This window comes from Telopea speciosissima, chromosome 7 (assembly GCF_018873765.1).
Source record: "Telopea speciosissima isolate NSW1024214 ecotype Mountain lineage chromosome 7, Tspe_v1, whole genome shotgun sequence".
NCBI lineage: Eukaryota > Viridiplantae > Streptophyta > Magnoliopsida > Proteales > Proteaceae > Telopea > Telopea speciosissima.
Window position 1 is genome coordinate 15,508,711 of NC_057922.1, and position 19,069 is coordinate 15,527,779.

The 19,069-nt window shown below is 38.0% G+C and overlaps 1 protein-coding gene across 1 annotated transcript; it reads right to left on the bottom strand.

Moving 5' to 3' along the window:
* Positions 1–749: 749 nt before the first annotated feature.
* LOC122667250 (integrator complex subunit 9) lies at positions 750–18,460 on the bottom strand. The gene is made up of 11 exons (XM_043863498.1): positions 18,412–18,460; positions 17,934–18,320; positions 17,634–17,848; positions 12,956–13,312; positions 12,567–12,777; positions 4,074–4,166; positions 3,871–3,962; positions 3,603–3,720; positions 3,388–3,473; positions 1,827–1,878; positions 750–1,676 (listed from the first exon to the last, which is right to left on the bottom strand). The coding sequence occupies exons 1-11, from the start codon at positions 18,418–18,420 to the stop codon at positions 1,128–1,130; spliced, it is 2,169 nt and encodes a 722-aa protein (XP_043719433.1). The 5' UTR covers positions 18,421–18,460; the 3' UTR covers positions 750–1,127.
* Between the last annotated feature and the right edge of the window lie 609 nt (positions 18,461–19,069).

Consider the following 19,069-nt stretch of genomic DNA (forward strand, 5'->3'; position numbering starts at 1 on the left):
TTATATAGAGATATCCTTCCATCCCAATTGAAATGTGATTATATGCCACACTGCTATTGTTGATCAACATGTTAGAGTACATGAGTGTTAACCTGTGTAAAAACTTAAAAATGTCCAATTCATTAGACTTGGATGACTGTTATTGCTTATGAGAAAGGTAAAAATAAATTATTACCAGAATTACATAGTCAGCATTAAAAGAAGATGAAATATAGTTCAGGATATTTACTTTAGACAAGTTAAGATCAGAACCTGAAAAAAATGGTGCATGGCTTCGATTTGCTTTGTATACCAATTGAAAAAGAATCCATTTCTGTCCCAGAACATTAATTACTATTTCTCAGTTAAAATTTCAGGGAGTTTTTAATCTGGCAACTTCAAGAATATCCAAGCCACATACAGATCATTATTTAACATCATCGGCAAAGCTGACCTTTATACAATTAACAAAGTATTAATATTCAATAGAAGGGGAAAAAAATAACTACCTATTCTAGAATGAAAAGGCCATAATGTTTTAACCAAGTTACAATTCCGAAAAAATTTCCATTAAGCGGTGTGAATACGAATGCAATCAAAAGGTGTCAAGTTGAATACAACTATAGAGGAGTCATTTAGACAGTTCATTATTAAAATGATTTTACAATGTAGAATAAATGACAAACAAGCATTGGAGAATATTACAATGACATTTTACATTATATTTTATCTTGTACCAAAAAAAAAAACATGGGAAAATTTTTCAACTTGTAAAATTTTCCATGTAAATTTCCAAGTGAAAGGTTTAAATATAATATTTTACAGGAAAACAAACAGAGCCTAAATGAAAATACCAAACAACGGTAGAGGCTTCAGTAACAAGGACGTCCTTCACCATCTTACTACCAAACCTGGATTAAGTAATCTCTTAGATGAAAGTATAGAAGATTCAGAAGTTAGGAGCTGCGACATTATCACATTCCTTATACCTCACTCAATGGCCTTTGTGAAAGATTCAAAAGGGGTGAATCCCACCGCTTCTTTGAATATTATGGTACCAGTTTCATTGTCGAACTTGATGTCCTGCGTATCAAAATAGAGTGAAGCAACAGTAGAAGCAAAAATCCACAATATGAACTCCCAATCTACTAAATGCCATCCAAAATATTGTTTATGGTTTTAAAAAGAGTAGATGCCAAAGTCTCATTGGCTGTACTGATAACAGTCTGTGTTGGACTAATTTCTATCAAAGCATTCTTGGGCTTATAGATGCGTAGAAAACATGTATTATGTTCTCCAGCATTTCTGTCTTCATCCACCAACCCAGCAATGCCCCTTTCCTGCAAGGCTAGCAATACAAGATCTGGATCAAGCAGACCCCATTGCAGGAATGTTCTTTTTTCTAAAGCGGTACAATATTTCTGGAGCATTTGACTTTGTGAAAAATCAATCACTTCCCTTTTAGAGACCAAGAAATGTTTCCTGTGATTTACATGTAACTGCCCCTTCAATCTTGCAATTTTCATGTTTTCCTGTTTCATTATTCTTGGCTGAAGCTGGTTTGCCAAGTCTGTATCCAAATCAACTTTAAAATCATCCATCACTGTTGGAACGCATACAACTTCATTTTCTGAGTAGTGAATGAATGAACATGAATTCATCTTGATAGCAAAGTTCTGTTTCAAATCCTCGGGGAACTGCGATAAGCATTTAAAAGAAAAAAACATTTATATTATTGAATTGAAAGACTAAAAAGAAAAGCGAAAGAAGGCAAGCTCCAATTAGGCCTTTACAATAAAGCAAGGTTATATCTCCACAGTTAAAATCGAGACGTTAGATTTGATTACCAGAACAAATTTCGGCTGTAAAATCTCTAGCAAAGGCTGAATTTTCTGCATCCTGCAAACAAGCCACATAACTGTACTTAAAGAATGGTTACGAGGACCAAGCCAATAGCAGAAGTAGATATGCTATAGCATTGTTTGAAATTTAAGAGAGTAGCTAGATACTTTATCCTTATCAAGGTTTTGTGTTTCAAGCTTAGGACTTGTAGAGATCTATACGCAAATGTTTGCCAGGTTTATCATGCTCAGAGGGACCAATACCTAATGCTGATGGGTACTACCTTAAAGAACATAAGGCTATAGCACAGAGACTGTTGTGCTACCGCTAGCACACTGTTAAGGTCATAGGTAGGTCCCACTGCCCTCTATCAAACTATGAAATTTCAGTCCAAACAGAGTCCTCCATGTGGCAGAAACTGGGGTTAAAAAATGGCACATGCATGCTTGTTCAGGATTCAATTAACAATCAGATTACAAATGTTGAACATACTACTAAAGATGGATGCATACGAGACTGTTTGGCTTCATTTGATTGGTGACCCCTACTTTCTGTAATATTGAAAACTTCAATTGGCTTTTATATATCATCCGTCAAGTGTTCTCAAGAACATGACCAATCATAAAGATAAGAGCCAAATGACTGTACAGATTTTTGATGTTTCTCTTGACTTGTATTCAAATAATACCCTGCTTCTCTGTTTCCAAATAAGTTAATCACATACATAACATCTGCCATAAAAACCCAACCTCTTGGGCCAAATTGTATTGCCAACTAGATTCCATTTAAAATCTTGGTGTAATTTCGATTCGGCCTTGCTGGCTTCAAATATACCCATCAAAATGGACCAATAGCTATAAAATCTCCTTTTATTTTTTTCCTTTATTCAAATGATTGATTAGTGAAGTGTAGGTTTAATGAGTTGTTCCCATGTCTATTCCATCATTCCCTAGATTAAGTCGCATCTTTTAATGTTTCCTAAACTTTCCACTTCCATATATTCCAGAATATCAATAATATTTCCACAGCATTCCATGGTTTCCAACACTACTTATTTCCTTTCTATGGGACAGAAATAATGACATGTCTTCACTCTTGTTAAACCTCAAACCAACATACTGTTTTGCTTGATCAGGCTGAAAAACCTAATACGATATTTAGGTGAATTTGGGCTGGAGTTGAGACCCTCGCATCAATGCAAACCTAATTCCAACTTGAGTATTGCATAGAGTTTAAGTGCTTAGTTTTTTGTTTAGGTACCGCATAGGGCTCAAGGAGCATTTGGCAGATTCTGACGGTCATTCCAGCTTATATTTCATTACAGCTAAGTTCATGGACACACCAAAGTCTACCAGGTTCTATGCTTGCGCAATAAGCACTCTAACTTGGGATCAGGTTGAAGGTTGTATGGTTGGGATTGGTTCAATCATTCTACAGTGCTCTCAAAGGGGAGGGGGGAGCGGGAAGGAGAGGAAGAAAAGAAAATAACAGAAACTATACAAGTTTTCGTTAGCTTAACCAATACAGAAACACCTTTAATTAACAAGACCAATCATGAACCCTTACTTCATTCCGGAAAGAAACGAACACTGAAGGACCTTCATCGCTACTGGCTTGAAAGGTGAAAGAGCAAGAGCAGTATCCACCTCTTGCTGCAAGTTTGCATAATGATAACACTACTCAGTGGAGGAGTCAGCTTTAGAATTTAAATGTAAGTATGTTTGTATGTTGGAAAAGCTACATACAATGTTGGAAGAAAAAATTTACAGAATAAAGAATACCTCCAGTACAAGTAAACAGTGTTGATCCCTAAACCACCGATGAAGCAAGGGAACAACAGGACCAAGCCGCAGACACCAGTGAGGAGAAAACACTATACAAGGTTCTCGCCACATTTTCCTGTGTACAAAAACATCACCTAGTTTAAAATAAATAGATCCTAGAAGAGGAAGCACTGAAATTTATCTTTCAAAAGAGGTTCCTATTCAGTTACATTACTGACAATAGGAAATCTGACAAATAGGTCTTTGAACAAATGCAATGTCTTACAGTAAATTTGGTGAATGAACTGTTGGAAACAAATGAAGCTTCTTTTCTTTTATTAGCTCCACGTGCCCAAACAATGGATTGCCAGAATACAGCTGCAAAATTAAATTTGAGAAAGTATTATGTTTATTTTTCTTCATGACGTCAATTGTTATCAAATTAATGTGTTCATGGATTAGGAATACTAAGTTCTGAAGAAAATATGCCTTTTGTTGACGCAGCTCGCATAACCATTCGGGCACAATATTGGTGAATGCTAACAATTCTTCTGCCACACTAGATATAACAAATATGGGAACCTACAACAGAGATAAACAGTATGGGTTACTAAAAAGAATGACCCAGTAGCAACCAGAAATATGATCAACTCAAAATTTTAAAAAAAAAACAACAACCGTTAAGATATGTATATGGTACTGTAGGGGCATTATAGTCAAACCCTGCAGTATTCTGTTTAGTTTTAGTTGGTGTTAGTTTTTATCTTTCAGACTTTATCTTATAGTCTAATTAGTCTTCTATTACGGCAAGGACCGAAGATGAAAAGTCTTCTAGTCCTTGCGGCATTGTAATTGTTAGTTTATATACTGTTGGTGAGAGGACTGCCACAAGTATGGATTGTTGCTCTTCCTTGTGGCAGTGTCTTCTCTCCTTTCTTCCTCGCTTCTTCTTCTACATTGTTAGTTCTGTTTTCTATTTCTGATATTATTATATGATATCAGAGCTTCTCCAAATCAGTACCTACCACTACTTCTATGTTTTAAAAGTTCCATTAGGAGTTTCTTCTTGTAGATTGCAGCACCCTATGTTTCTGTATATCCTATGAACCCTAGTTAAGGAAAACATGAAAAACTAGGGGTTATCTTCATGGTGTGTTGCTGTTTTCATCTACTTACTGATTACATCTTGTGTGGATCCTGTACAGTATGAATCTAGACTGAAGACATCACAATATGGAGTAATTTACCTGCAATTTTCAATCAAGGAGCGGCCCCTTGCTCTGCTGCTGGATTTTTAGAAGCATACCAGGTTTGTTTACAGGTTTAATAAACTTCTTGTTTTTTTTTTCCTGGAACCCTTGCTCTCCAACCCCATTCTCCGACCCTCACCCTTCACATTCTGTACCGCCTCCACCATTCCCTGATTTACAAACCTCATACCTGCACCTTCTCTACCTCCTACACCACCTGATTTTCAGACTTCAGATATTCACCTTCTCTACTATCTCTACCACAACCGAAGGTTTAATTAAAATATATATATCCTCTGACTTACCCCATCATCAACCCTACCTATACCCAATCCCTGTTTTTCAACCCACTTCTCACTCCCTGACTTTCAACCCCCGAATTTTCCTATACCCATTCTTGTTTAACTAACGACTCTAGGACACTAGTGCCAAGAGATAGAACCAGAACCAGAATCAGAACCTGCAATTCCATTCCTTTCACCTTCCCTACCGCCCCCACCATCACTAGGGCCCAGGACCTGATCATATAATCGGAGGATAAGGGTACTCTGCTGAAGCAAATAGGAGCATACTTGTTTAATCCTATTTGGTGTTCTGTTCATCCATTAATAATTTTTTTTAAAAACCTTTAGCCTCTGCTACTTTACTTGACTTTTGTTTTACCTACAACACTACCTTCTTGCTTATTGTGGTATTACACTATTATATCCCTTTGTATTGCAATATTACTAATTGTTGTATTAGTGGTTATTGATTCATTGCTAACTACTTTGTTAGTGCCTTACCTCTACTGGTTGGGTTGTCCACTGCCACTGTTTTAATACACTGCTCCACCCTTGTAGTACGTTATCTCTACTTGCCTATTGTCTTAATACGCTATTGTACCTCTGCATTGCATTACCTCTTCTAAGTTATTGTTTTTATTAAACTATTGTACCCATTGGTATAGTGTGATTTACTGTGTAGTAATCTGATCTATCCTGAACTATCTTGTATTTTATTTGAATCTTGGGTATTTTGCCTTGTTTACCTCACTTTGTTCTGATTTATCACTTTTGGTATTTGACTGTCTGTATAATGTATACATTATATTAAGTAACCTCTTGGCACTTTACTCTATTAACCATACGTTTCATATTATATCTATATCTTATATAGTTTTTATTCTACATTGGTGCGTCAGGTAGACAGTCGGCACTATATTTTATCCAGCCAATCCCTTTTGTATGGATCCTATTATTTTTTTTATTATTCTTTACCTCTTCTTATATCATGTCCTTTAATACTAATCTTGTTCTTAAGCATAGGATAAGATTTGCATCCTGGAACATCGGATCTCTGACGGGTAAGAGTATGAAGCTGATAGATGTTATGCGGATAAGAAGGATTAATGTTGCTTGCATTCAAGAAACAAGATGGAAGGGTTACAAAGCCAAGGCATTAGATGACTTCAAGCTATGGTACTTAGGAGATGAAAGCGGGAGAGGTGGAGTGGGCATAGTGGTGGACAAGGACCTTAAGAACGAAGTAATGGATGTTAACAGATTTGGAGATAGGATCCTATCTATCAAGCTAGTGCTAAACAATGAGGTTATTAACATAGTTAGCGCGTACGCGCCCCAGACAGGATTAGATGAGAGTGTTAAAATACAATTCTAGGAATACATGGATGGTTTAGCGCAAGGTTTTGATCAAGGAGAGAATATTATCGGAGGTGACCTTAACGGACATGTGGGCAGAGATCGTAGAGGCTATGAAGAGGTTCACGGAAGATACGAAGTTGGGGAGAGGAATGAAGAGGAGATGTTAGACTATGCAGTAGGGTTTGACCTGTGCATTACAAATACCTTTTTTAAAAAGAGGGAAGAACATTTAGTTACCTACAAGCGTAGGCAACATACAAGCCAAATAGATTTCTTCCTAACTAGGTCTGACAAACTATTATGTAAGGACTGTAAGGAGAGAGCTTAACCGCTTACATCATAGTTATCAAGGCGGGAAAGCGACCATGGCGTTTTAGAGGGGCAAAATTCAAGGCGGCACCGCCATGGTGACAAGGCGCCTGCCATGGCGCCCAAGCCGTCCAAGGCGACCAAAGAGCATGGACGCCATGGCGACGCCTTGGCAACACCTTGATAACTATGGCTTACATTGATTGGTGGTCTTGGATATGTACCTTGGTACGAGGCAACATAAGAAGGAGAAAAAGGTTTTCCCTAAGATAAGATGGGGGCGACTACAAGGAGTTCTCCTAGAATCATTCACCGATAAAGTGGCTCTACAAGGAAATGGGATTTTAAGGGAGATACCAATAAGATGTGGATTGAGATGTCGACTTGTATTAAGAGGATTGCTAAAGAAGTCCTGGGGATATCAAAGGGTTTGCGTCTGGCCCCTAGAGAGACTGGGTGGTGGGATGACGAGGTCCAAGCAGCCATTAAGACTAAGAAAGATCGTTTTAAGACCTGGCAGAGGACTAACGAGGCCGAGGATAAAGTGAGATATTATGTAACCAGAAAAGAAGCTCGAAAGGTTATAGGAAAAGCAAGAGCGAAGAAATATGATGACCATGAAAAACTTAATACAAAGGAAGGAGAAAATGTGATTTATCGAATAGCAAAAACAAGAGAAAGGAAGAGCAAAGATTTGGACCATGTTAGATGTATTAAGAGCGAGGATGATAGAGTACTATTACGGGATGAGGACATTATGGAGAGATGGGGTGAATATTTTTACAACCTACTTAATGGAGCTACCTTGACTGATAGGATGGACTCGGAAGTGGAAAGGAGTAGTCCTCAAGTAAACACACGTCATGGACATCTACAACGAGTTGACGAGGCCGAAGTTAAAGAGGAACTATGAAAGATAAAGGTAGGCAAAACACCAGGAACGAATGAGATCTCAATTGAAGTGTGGAAGAGCTTAGGAGTATGGGGGATATCTTGGCTAACCAAGCTGTTTAAAAAGATTTTGAGTACAAAGAAAATGGCAGCTGACTGGAGGAGAAGCACCGTAGTTCCAATTTATAAGAATAAAGATGATATCCAGAACTGCAATAACTATAGGGTCATAAAACTAATGAGTCATACCATGAAACTATGGGAAAAATCATTGAAGGGCACCTAAGAAGATATACTGATATATCGGACAATCAATTTGGTTTTATGCCAGGGAGATCCACGACAGAAGCTACTTACCTTCTAAGGAGACTTATGGAAATTTTTAGAGCTTACAAAAAGAACCTCCACATGATCTTTATCAACCTAGAAAAGGCTTATTACAGAGTCCCCAGAGAGCTCATTTGGCAGGCCCTAGGGAAGAGAAGGAGCTCAAATAACTTTGTGGATATAATTAAGGACATGTATGAGAGCGTGGTGATGAGTGTCAGAATTGTAGAGGGCCAAAGTGGTGAATTCACAATTACAATAGGGTTATACCAAGGATCAGCTCTAAGCCCTTATTTATTTGCACTCATCATGGATGATCTAACTAGGCACATTCAAGATGAGGTTCCTTGGTGTATGCTATTCGCGGATGATATTGTTTTGATAGATGAGACAATAGAATGGATTAATGCGAAACTGGAATTATGGAGATCAAGCTTGGAATCAAGAGGATTTAAGTTAAGCAGAACCAAGACAGAATATATGATGTGTAACTTCAGTCAAACCAGGAGAGGGGAGGAAGTGGTGAAAATTGAGGAGCGAGAGCTACCACAAAGTGATTGCTTTAGATACCTGGGGTCAACCTTTAACAAAGAGGGTGATATAGAAGACGATGTTTCCCACAGAATTAAAATAGGATGGATGAAGTGGAGAGGTGCATCCGAGTATTGTGTGACAAACAAAATGCCCGTTAAGCTTAAGGGGAAATTCTACAGGGCAGTAATAAGACCGGCTATGACATATGGTGCGAAGTGTTGGGCAGTTAAGAAGAGTAATATAGATAAGATGAGTGTAGCGGAGATGAGGATGCTAAGGAGGATGTGCAGCAACTAGGAGAGATAAAATAAGAAATGTTTCTATTAGAACCGAATTGGGAGTTGCACCAATCCAGGACAAACTCCGTGAGAGCCGCTTGAGGTGGTATGGTCATGTACAACGGAGACCTACGGATGCACCAGTAAGAAGGAGTGACCAGATTCAGTTTGATGGAGCTAAAAGAGGTAGAGGCAGGCCTAATATGACTATTGGAGAAGTGGTAAGAAAGGATATGCATGTGGTAGGACTCAATCTTAGTATGACCGCGGATAGAGTTGTATAGAGGACAAGGACCCGTGTCGCCGACCCTTTGTAGGGGGATGTTTCTGGGATGCTGCTTTGACTAATGCTTTTATTTTTTTCTTTACTTATTTTACTTTTTACTTCTCTTTTCTACTATTGTCATAGCCTCTATCGGATCCATGTAGCCAACCCCATTTGGTTGGGATAAGGTTATGGCTGTTGTTATTGGTTCTCCACCTGAAGCTCACATAATCTGGATTTTTCTGGTCGATTTCAGAGCTGGCAGATGCTCTGTTTTTTGGGTTTTTTAGCAGAATAATATCTACTCCAGTTGAGGATCTGACCATCAGATCCTCCTAACTCTTGGTAAGGTCCTTCAACCTTAAATCTGGGGCTGGCCAAAGCCCCTGATTTACTGTGGCTTACATTCTCTCAAGATTGGCGATACACTGGTTTCCTGGACAAAATTGATATCTGAGATTATTTTGAATCCGTACATTAGAGTTGCATGATATTTTGGGGGTATTGAGGACCCCCTATTTCAGTCCTTTGAGAAGAATATGGTGTCAATCTGAAACCGGGATTTTATAGGATCTAAAATCTTCTTGAATCTGGACTTACATTTTCAGAGTTGGACTTCTTTGCTGCTAGATTTTTCCCCCTCTTGACAGATTACTGTGATATCTTTTGAGTTATTATTCTCAGCAGCATTGTTCTGTTCTGTGCTTTGTGGCTGAATCCATATCTGCCCTGTGATATTCCTCGGTTTAGTATATCGATTGTTGCATTCTCCTACACTGCTGATTATTTTATTTTCATCACGATGGCTGATTCCGAACCTACTTTGGACAATGTTAATGTCCAGATTACTACTATCAAACTCAATGGAGTTTCTAATTATCTATTATGGGCCCAGGCAGTTAAGGTTTATATTAATGCTAAAGGACAAATGCAGTATCACAGATCTGAACTGTCATTCCTCATATTCCAAAGACTATGAGGAGTGGATGCGTGAGAATGACACTCTTTTCATATGGTTGTGGAGTAGTATGGACCCAGGCACCCAGCTATTGCAACAAACGTCATGTTCCACACCACTGACAAAGGGGTTTGGGATGACTTGAAGGAAAGCTTCTCCCAGGAGAAGAATATGTCATGTATTTATGATCTATATGATAAAAATATTTATCTTCAAGCAAGGGGACAAATCTTTGAATGAGTATTTCAGTGCTTTTAAGGGAATGTGAGAGGAGCTCAATATTCATCAATCTCTCACTATTGATCTAGAAAAGTTAAAGGTTCAACGGGTTGAATTTCAGGTTGCTATATTTATGGCCAGGTTAAATTCTAATTATCAGTCTATTAAGAGCCAGTTGCTTACCGGGAGAAGGTGCTTTCCCTGAATGAGACCTTCTCTCCTCTTCAACATATTGTTGACATCTCACCCTCTCCAAAGGAAGGTTCTATGTTTGTCGTTGGTTGTGGCCAAGGTTCTACCTTTCCTATGAGAGGTCGTGGTCATGGTACAAATGAACAACAGACTGACTGATCCTCCAGACAATGTTCCTTTTGTGGCAAGCCCAAATGCCCAATCATAAAGTTGAGACATGTTGGGCTAAACATGGTAAACCAGAATGGGCTCAACAATTAGCTAATATTGTTGTGTCAGATAGTAATGTTGAGAAGGTGTCTCTTGGCAACACCACCCTTGCATCCTCATCTAGAGCTTCTCCATTAGGTTCTGTGTTCCGAGACAGCTATAATCAAATAGTTAAACATCTCCAAATCTTGAGTCATCCACTGCTACTTCCTCATCCATACAGTGTTCCTTTTGTTGCAAGCCCAATCATAAAGTTGAGACATGTTGGGCTAGACATGGTAACCAGAATGGGCTAAAAAATTAGCTAATACCGTTGTGTTAGATAGTAAGGCTGAGAAGGTGTCTTTTAGTAACACCACCCTTGCATCTTCATCTAGAGCAAGGTGGGCCTATTTGATTCTATACTATGACAGAACCTCCACACAAAAACCCAAAGAATCTCTAAAGGACTTTAAAAGACTTTCCCCCACTACCAGAAGGGCCTACCAAAGCAACCATCAAATTCCCACCCCCTAGGCAGTAGCAAAGTAAAAGGTTCCCAATGCCATGTTCTCCAAATAGCATACAAGTCATTCTTGTCATGGGCAATTCTGCTTCTGTTCTAATACTCCAAGAAGAATTTTCTAAATTTTGAAGATTTCAGAAATAGGATCATTATGTTAAAAGTTCCCAATTTCCAATAATAAAATGAGTTAAATTTTATCAACAGAAGAGAAAAGTTCAATTATAATGTAAAAACAAAAAAAGTGCTGCCACAGCTACCTATCTTTTGATATACTTGAGCATTTTCTTAACAGAAATCAATAAAACCTGATGGATTATATAGAAACCAAAATTACCAATACTAATAGAACTAAAAATGTAGCTTCCTGCTTAGGCTATGACAACTAAAGAACAATGACAAGAGAGATAGATATTGAATTGGACTACAAATTCACTAAGAGAAATCCAAATCAGAATAGGAATTTAGCAGAAATATAAGAAATTATGAGAATTAAAAATTAGGGTCTTCAGGAGCAGCAGTACAACTTGACAACTAAAATACCAATAGCTCTGAAGTTTAGGTCAACAGTCTAGGGGTCCTACTCTACCTTCCAAGACATGACCATAAAGAAAAGAACAGATAAATATATGACTAAAAGAGCAAAGGAAGGGAGTGCCCCGCATGCAACCTCTGGCCTAGCTAACAAGTCTACTATATTAGTAGTTGTCTTTGCCTTCCAATTGAATGAGAAGTTCAATTAGAAAATTTTCTCTCTAATCTGAAAGGGTGTGACCGAACCTGATCTGGTTTCTGGTATGAATTTCAAGGTTTTGCAGACAATATTAAACTGTACAATGGAACTTTAATTTGAAAGAAGGTTAATTGATTGAAAAAGGCTACATAATCTAAAATGTACAGAACAATTCAAACTGAGAAGAATTTTAGTTTCATATTAAGATTTAAAGAATAGTAGCAGAGAACAAAGCCCAACTTGCAGGCACAAATTTAAAGGGCTACTGACTAGTTAATTTATCAATAGAAATCCACCCAAAAAAACTAAGGGATCCACATTAGTAAATCCGTAAAGCCATGTAGAAGAACTTCTAAGATTTATCAATAAAAATCCGTGGCCTCCTTAGGGCAGGGTAAATGGCTTCTTATACTAGTTACATGGAGATTAGAAAATCCTAATGCCGTCACAACTTCCCAATGAGTCTCAACTCCTAATTCAAACATAACTTCTAAACTGATCACCTAAGCTACAAAATAAGTAGTATGCAATAGGAAACGAGGCTCTAAAGAGCCCGTGACTAGGCTAACAAGGGCCTGCCGCATAAAAAAAAAACAAAATCTTTTCTTAATCTCGAGCAATAAAGTAATAATTCATCAATTTGGTTCAGACTCCAAGCATAAGCACTTTACATTTAGGTTTGCAGATTCAAGAGATAGTGATATCTGCTCCAAAAGCTGCAGCACAATTCCAAGTCGACCAATGGGTACAAGGACAGAACCTCCTTGTGTAACAGAGTCTATGGCGCAGGAGCAGATGAAAGCAAGCTTGTCCATCTCCTCTGAATATTCTTCAGTACCAATGAGTGATTGGATGAAATTCTTCCCATCATTATCATCATTCCTGCAACATGTCAAGCATTGAAATTTGAATCTCCAACTGCAGCTATTAAAAAGGGGCAGGGAAAGGAGAAAAGCTAAAGCTGGCAGATGATCGAGTTCTAAATGAATTAAATGATATGGAACCAGTAAAACAATGAGAAGCCTTTTATAAACTACATTAAAATTAAATAGGGTTATACCTTAGGGCTGAGAAACTACAGGCAGTTGGGTGGTTGACCTCAGACTCTATCTGATTCATATGGGCAAGGGAATCCTTACTAACATCAACTTCATCATGCAACAATGAGAAATCAGAAAATAGGATCAGATCATTCCCTTGAAGAGAACTGTAGTCAAAACTCATTGCATGAGCAGATTCGAAGATGGAGCTTGACAAACAGGTAATGTTTCTTCTTGGACCATGTATTGTCCAGTTAGATGTTCCTATTTCCAGGCCAGAACTGAATGCTTTTAAAATCAATGTTCCATTGTAGCAGACTTCTTCGGCAAATCTAACAGACTGTACTTTCTGCATACAATCCTTCACATCTGTTACACTGACACATTATTCATTAATAAACATAACTAAATTCGAAATAAACAGAAAACACTATAGTTTGCAATTATGGATTGACATCCTTACCATTAAACTAGAAACCATGCATACTCAGTCTTATGAGAAACCAATTGACCCATTGCAGAACTAGAAAACGGTTTATGGTGAGACGAAATAGCTAGTCGAATGTAGAGATGTCATCATGGGTATCAATCTTATCTTTTTTCTAAAGGTGATTTATGACCTATTATTTTGTTAAACAGCCATGTGAGTCTAAGACTGATTTCATGATCAAGCTACTTCTAGCCTCTTGAGCAAGTCACCTAAGGCATAGAAGTGCTATTATGGATGTAGACACAGACTTTGAAATATTCCCTTGAACAAGAGAAATAATTCTCTTCAAACCTGGACCATTGAACTAGAAGAGCAACTAGTTGTGTTTAATCATTCCCTAGCTCCATCTATTTCTCACTTTTTTTGTAATTTCCTGACAAACAAAATCATGATACATTTGGAATTTGCTTCTTCCTGTGTCAAATATGGCATCATAGACAAAGTAGATCAGTATGAAATCTCAGTTACAGGACCATTTACCGGGCTACAATCATGCCTTGATCAACTAGGTTGCGATTCCAAAATTTGCAGTGCCAAGAATCATAGGTGGTCAATGGAGGCACCAGAAGACGACCATAACCTTCAGATCTACCAGAAGGTGGATCCAAAAACGAAGAAGAAAATCCATTTCATTGTCCCACGGCTCCCGCCACTCATGAACAACCTGAAATTCATTGAATGTTGAAGATCTCAGGACTGGGGTACCTAATCTTCATGGATAGCTATGTTGAGAAGTTTCTAGATTGAGATACTACTTTTCAGAACTATTTTGAGTGGAAATACATAGTGGAACAAAGGTTCTGTTCATGAAACTTAGAAGTAAAAGGGGCAGCATTACAATGGCAGGAAAGGTATGAAAAATAAAGGGCTAGGCAAGGAAAATTAAGGTTAGAATTTGGAAGCATATGAAGATGAAAATTGAGGAAGCACTGTCACCTCTAGGACCTCAACTATTACACCACTACAATTTTCGAGTCTAGGAAACAAACAGCAGAGTGCTTTTCAGTTGTGAAAGTTTCCTGTCACTTGACTTTGGTTTTTCTCCATTTCCATTTCATTTCTGTTCCTTCTCTTTTCTTTGACAGTTCTCTTCGGGTGTGCTCATTCTTGTTAGGGAGTGGGTGTTGGTACAGGGTGCTGCTATTGTAGATTAGGTGATGGCCATGTTTGAAATAGGTAATCTGCTAGAGGGTAGGGGCTTGAAAAGCAAGTGCCTCCTTTTGTTTCTTTTCTCTTTTTTTATCTTTTGTTGCCCTCTTTTGGCTCGGCCTTGCTTCTGCTCTCTCTTCTTTTCCGCCCCCCATCCAAAAAAAAACCCAAACCCCTTTCTTAATAAACTCTTGTTTTCACCTACAAGAAAAAGGATACAGCCGAATTCATCAACTTATCTACATTTGTTGGCTTGCATGAAACCAACAAATATCCGATACCATGCTATATATATATATATAAATGGATATCAATTGTTCAGAGATGAGATGGGAATCACAAGGAATCAAGGATCACAATGCTAGGGGTGGTCTGATTGGCCGAGTAGCCACTCAGAGAAATCATATAGCCCCATCTTTGATTACAAATGCAGAAATAGCGAAGAAACCAACAAGACCACAAATTAATAATCATGCAGTCAAATATTTTTCACATGGGACCAGCAACTTGTCACCTGAATCTTGAGAAAGAGAGGCACAACACTTCTTATGCATCCCCACAAGAAAGGGTTAATTATGCTGATAATGAGAAGAGAAACCCCCTAATTGTTTTTACGACGACAAAAATGGTGAACTGTTTACATAAGTAATGCAGATCAATAACCCCAAGCCTAATTTTGAAATTAGGATAACAGGATCTGCTGGTAGGATTCCAGGAGAACAGAACAGACATGTAGAAAAATATACAGTTATGAAACTAAACAGAAATAACAGAAAGAATAATGGAATAACATAATGTACGGAAAATTAGAAATTCAGATATAAGAAATAGAGGAAATCAATAATCAGAAACCAGGGAACATTAAAGAGAAATAAGGAGAAATCTGATACGGTAAGGTTGCTCCATTGTGACCAAGTGGTCACGGGTTCGAGTCTGGAAACAGCCTCTCTACGAAAGCAGGGGTAAGGGCCATAAGGCTGTGCACAGACCCTGCAGTGGCGGGAGCCTTGTGCACTGGGTACACCCTTTCATTAAGGGGAAATCTGATATGATAATCCAATGAATCAAAGGCCAGGAAGCTCTAATCAAGTTCTCTCTGGTATCTGATCTATCATATTACAAAAGAAAAATAAGCTTCTAAGGTGATATTTAAGGGGCGATGGGACTGATGCGAAAAATAATGGAAAAAGGGCAGGCACAGATAATAATAGAGAATATTAAACACATCCCAATATAGGTATTACTGAAAAACAAAACTGTAGGGCAAAGATTACAGAAAACATGTCTACAATAAAGATTTCTGTTTCTAACAGACAAGTTTTCTCATAAAATTTCTATGAAAAGCATAGAACGCTACTGCTGCAGGATCACTTCCTTAGACCGGAATGAACCTGTTTGAGAACCCAGTCCAAATTTGGGCCTTTAATCTAGTAGAATATTTTAGGATTTTATACGTTTCTGTTCTTGGGATTCTTTGTAATTTTTAATTATCTTTTTTTATTGACGTTTTAGTTAAAGTGAAATACGTAAGGATTTAGTTTCCTTATTTCACGTTTCCTAGTGGCTTAGTTTCCTTGTTGAATTAGTTTCCTAGCTTTATAGTAGTTTACATTTGTAAGAATCTGTATTTACTTTAAATATGCTTGTAACCCAATGCATTGAACAGATTTGATAATGAATGAAATTGACTTTGAGAATTCTCACGATCTGAGAATGTGAAGCAATTGGTGGCCGTGTGCCTTCCTCCTCTTCTGCAGCTCTCACTCCTCTCACTTCTCTCTTTCTTCTTCTATTACTTCTTCTGATTGTTCTTATCTTCCATCTTTCTCTAGTTACTTGGTTTCTTTTCCACACTCTCAGGCGACCCCTGTCGTGGGTGTTAATTGCAGTAGAGATTGGTTCGAACTCCCTTAACCCTCAACCTTCCTAAAATTTCATGTGTGTAATCCTTACCTGAGGTGACTTAACCTGGAGAGTTTGGCACACACATCTCACATGTGTAGTAAGATCCAACCTGCTGTTGGGATTTGCAACTGTATCAGCGACCTGATCTGATTTTCAGAGCATCAATCCCAATTATTTGGTGGAAGATTTGACCTATTGTTGGTTACATTCAAGAGGATTAGGAGTTGGGATTCTTCTCTTAAAATTTCAAGACGATTGGGTTCCTATTGGGAGAGTTCTAGCACCCGTACACAAGCAAACCCTCCGCAGGTTCTGTTTCACGAAGGAAGGAGAGTTCTTCTCGTTATTTACTCTTTTTCTTTTGTACTTTCCATATTACCCTTCATACATTGATTTAATTCATTCAATATCTTTATTATTGTTAGTTTCAGAAGTACCCTCTACCTTTGGAATTAATTCCCAACTTGTCCCCCTTTTTCAATTGCTTTACCCTTAAGGGCCTTACCTGCTTTTGAAATTACATATTTGACATTACCTTTGCATTTTGATCCCTTTACTAGCTTGGGTGGGGAGCCCTAGCAACCCCAAACAGGGTTTTCGAACTCGGGATCGCATCAGCTACAGATTCTAGATGTTGGTATCTCACGCCCATTTCGTATGCAAACAATACAAAAGAGGTATTTTGTATCAATATTTTAGTCCTTGGGGATGCACCCAAGTTCAACAACACAATCCAATGCTAATCCACTACAATTTGAAACATTTTTACCTGCTAAAATTGTACCTTGGTGCTCTATTATCATTAGTTTATTGAGGTAACAACCGATACATGAGGCTCAATCAAGAAGAATGAAAAATGCAATCAAGTCTCCGAAGCCACAAAATTCAGGAGGATTCATGCCGCTGTATTTACAACTACCTAAGGGCAGAAAATACTCCAATATATCAAAGATAGGAAGCATTAGCAATTTCAAACATTTTCAATTTATTGTAACCATTTTAGTCCATCAAAACACAAAAAATGTAGAATCATTACATGATACTAGATTTAGCAAACCGAAACATGGATAAGGCACAAATAATCAAACTGAAGAAACAAATATTTCTAAGAATAGTTCAATTGTTCCATGAATTAACATGTATAGAGAACTTACTTATACAAGGGCTGCCAGCTACCCAAATCTGCCCCATCTTCTCCCATAATAATCTCCCTCAATTCATATGGAAGCGTTTCAAGCTCCTCCCATTTCAACCAATGAGGGAACCTGTCCTCCTCAGGCCCATAAAATTGCCTATATTCCATATGCATTGAAACAAGATCTTCCATCATAAGCTGTCCAATCCTTACAGCTGCCTCAGTTGCATAAATCTGACAAGTCATCCAAAATCAACAAATTTAATACACATTAAATCAAGAAGTTAATAACAAATTTGGTTTTATACCTTTCATTTACCTTAGCTGAGAGATTCTTATTTCGAGTAAGAAATGGCAGCCCAAGGATACCCATTGGACTGGAGATTAATATAACATCAATGAATGAAATATCCAGTAAGTGCATTGTATTAACAGTCTTATACCAAGGCACTGCTTTAATCAGATCATCTGCTTCGAGGGCTTCATTGACTCTACGCCTTTTCTGATCCCTCGAATCAGAAACTGAATTCTGTATTGATGAATTTGGGAACTGGATGTTTGGGGGTTGATAAGAATAAGTGGGAACAGGAGAAAAGATTCCCAGGGCTGAAAGGTCAATTGGGCAATCAATTAAAATCTGAAACCCACACATATTGATCATCTGACATGGCGGAAAATGGAAGCCCTTCCCTTTGCTCAAACATGTCTGCAGAAGATTAAGTAAAAGTAAATGGTGAAACAAGTCAACACACATTCATAGAGAAGACAGAGAGGAGAGGGGGTGGAAAGAGACTTACAAACTTCATCGGGACAAGAAGACACAAAATCAGTGTTGTTGCACTAGCACTTCCACGAGGACCCTACAAAAATTCAGAAACTGATGAGGACATCACTTAGGGATTTAGGACATATCAGAGGAGATGCGGATGTACACAGCCACACATCACTTCATTGTGTCTAGATGTCCCTTATTAACTTGTGTGGATGCATATTTCTGTTTATTTATGTGTAGTTTATTTTATTTTGTTGCATTTTATTTTATTTGCTGTCAAAACTGTTATCTACTAATGTTGTAATGCTAAGTGGGGTAGTAATTAGGAAGTTATTAACAGAAAAGTAGTTATTAGGGAGTTATTTCTCTTTTCTAATTTTGGTTTTTAAAAGACTGTATTCTGGGATGGAAGACAATGAAAATATGTTGGCACTTGTGTGATCTCCTCCCATTCTCTGCAGCATGAGTGATTCCCTGCAAACCTTGGAGTGAATCCAAGTTGGTGTGGAGCCAAGCCCCCTTTCTATAGGTCCAATATTTTATAGGTTTATGTCTGATCATCTGGTCCAAAATCCTTTAGGAGATCAGATTTTGGACCAGATGATTAATCCTCGGCAGGGTAACATGTCTGTTGCTGATTATATGAATAAGTTTGATGATAATGCTCCATTGTGATGTGAATG

Excerpts from the sequence above, each read along its gene's own strand:
- LOC122667250 (XM_043863498.1), bottom strand. Across the intron at positions 17,849-17,933 it reads ATAAGAATCTCTCAGCTAAG|ATTTATGCAACTGAGGCAGC; the intron begins GTAAATGAAAGG and ends ATGACTTGTCAG. Across the intron at positions 1,677-1,826 it reads TACAGCCGAAATTTGTTCTG|TTCCCCGAGGATTTGAAACA; the intron begins GTAATCAAATCT and ends TGCTTATCGCAG.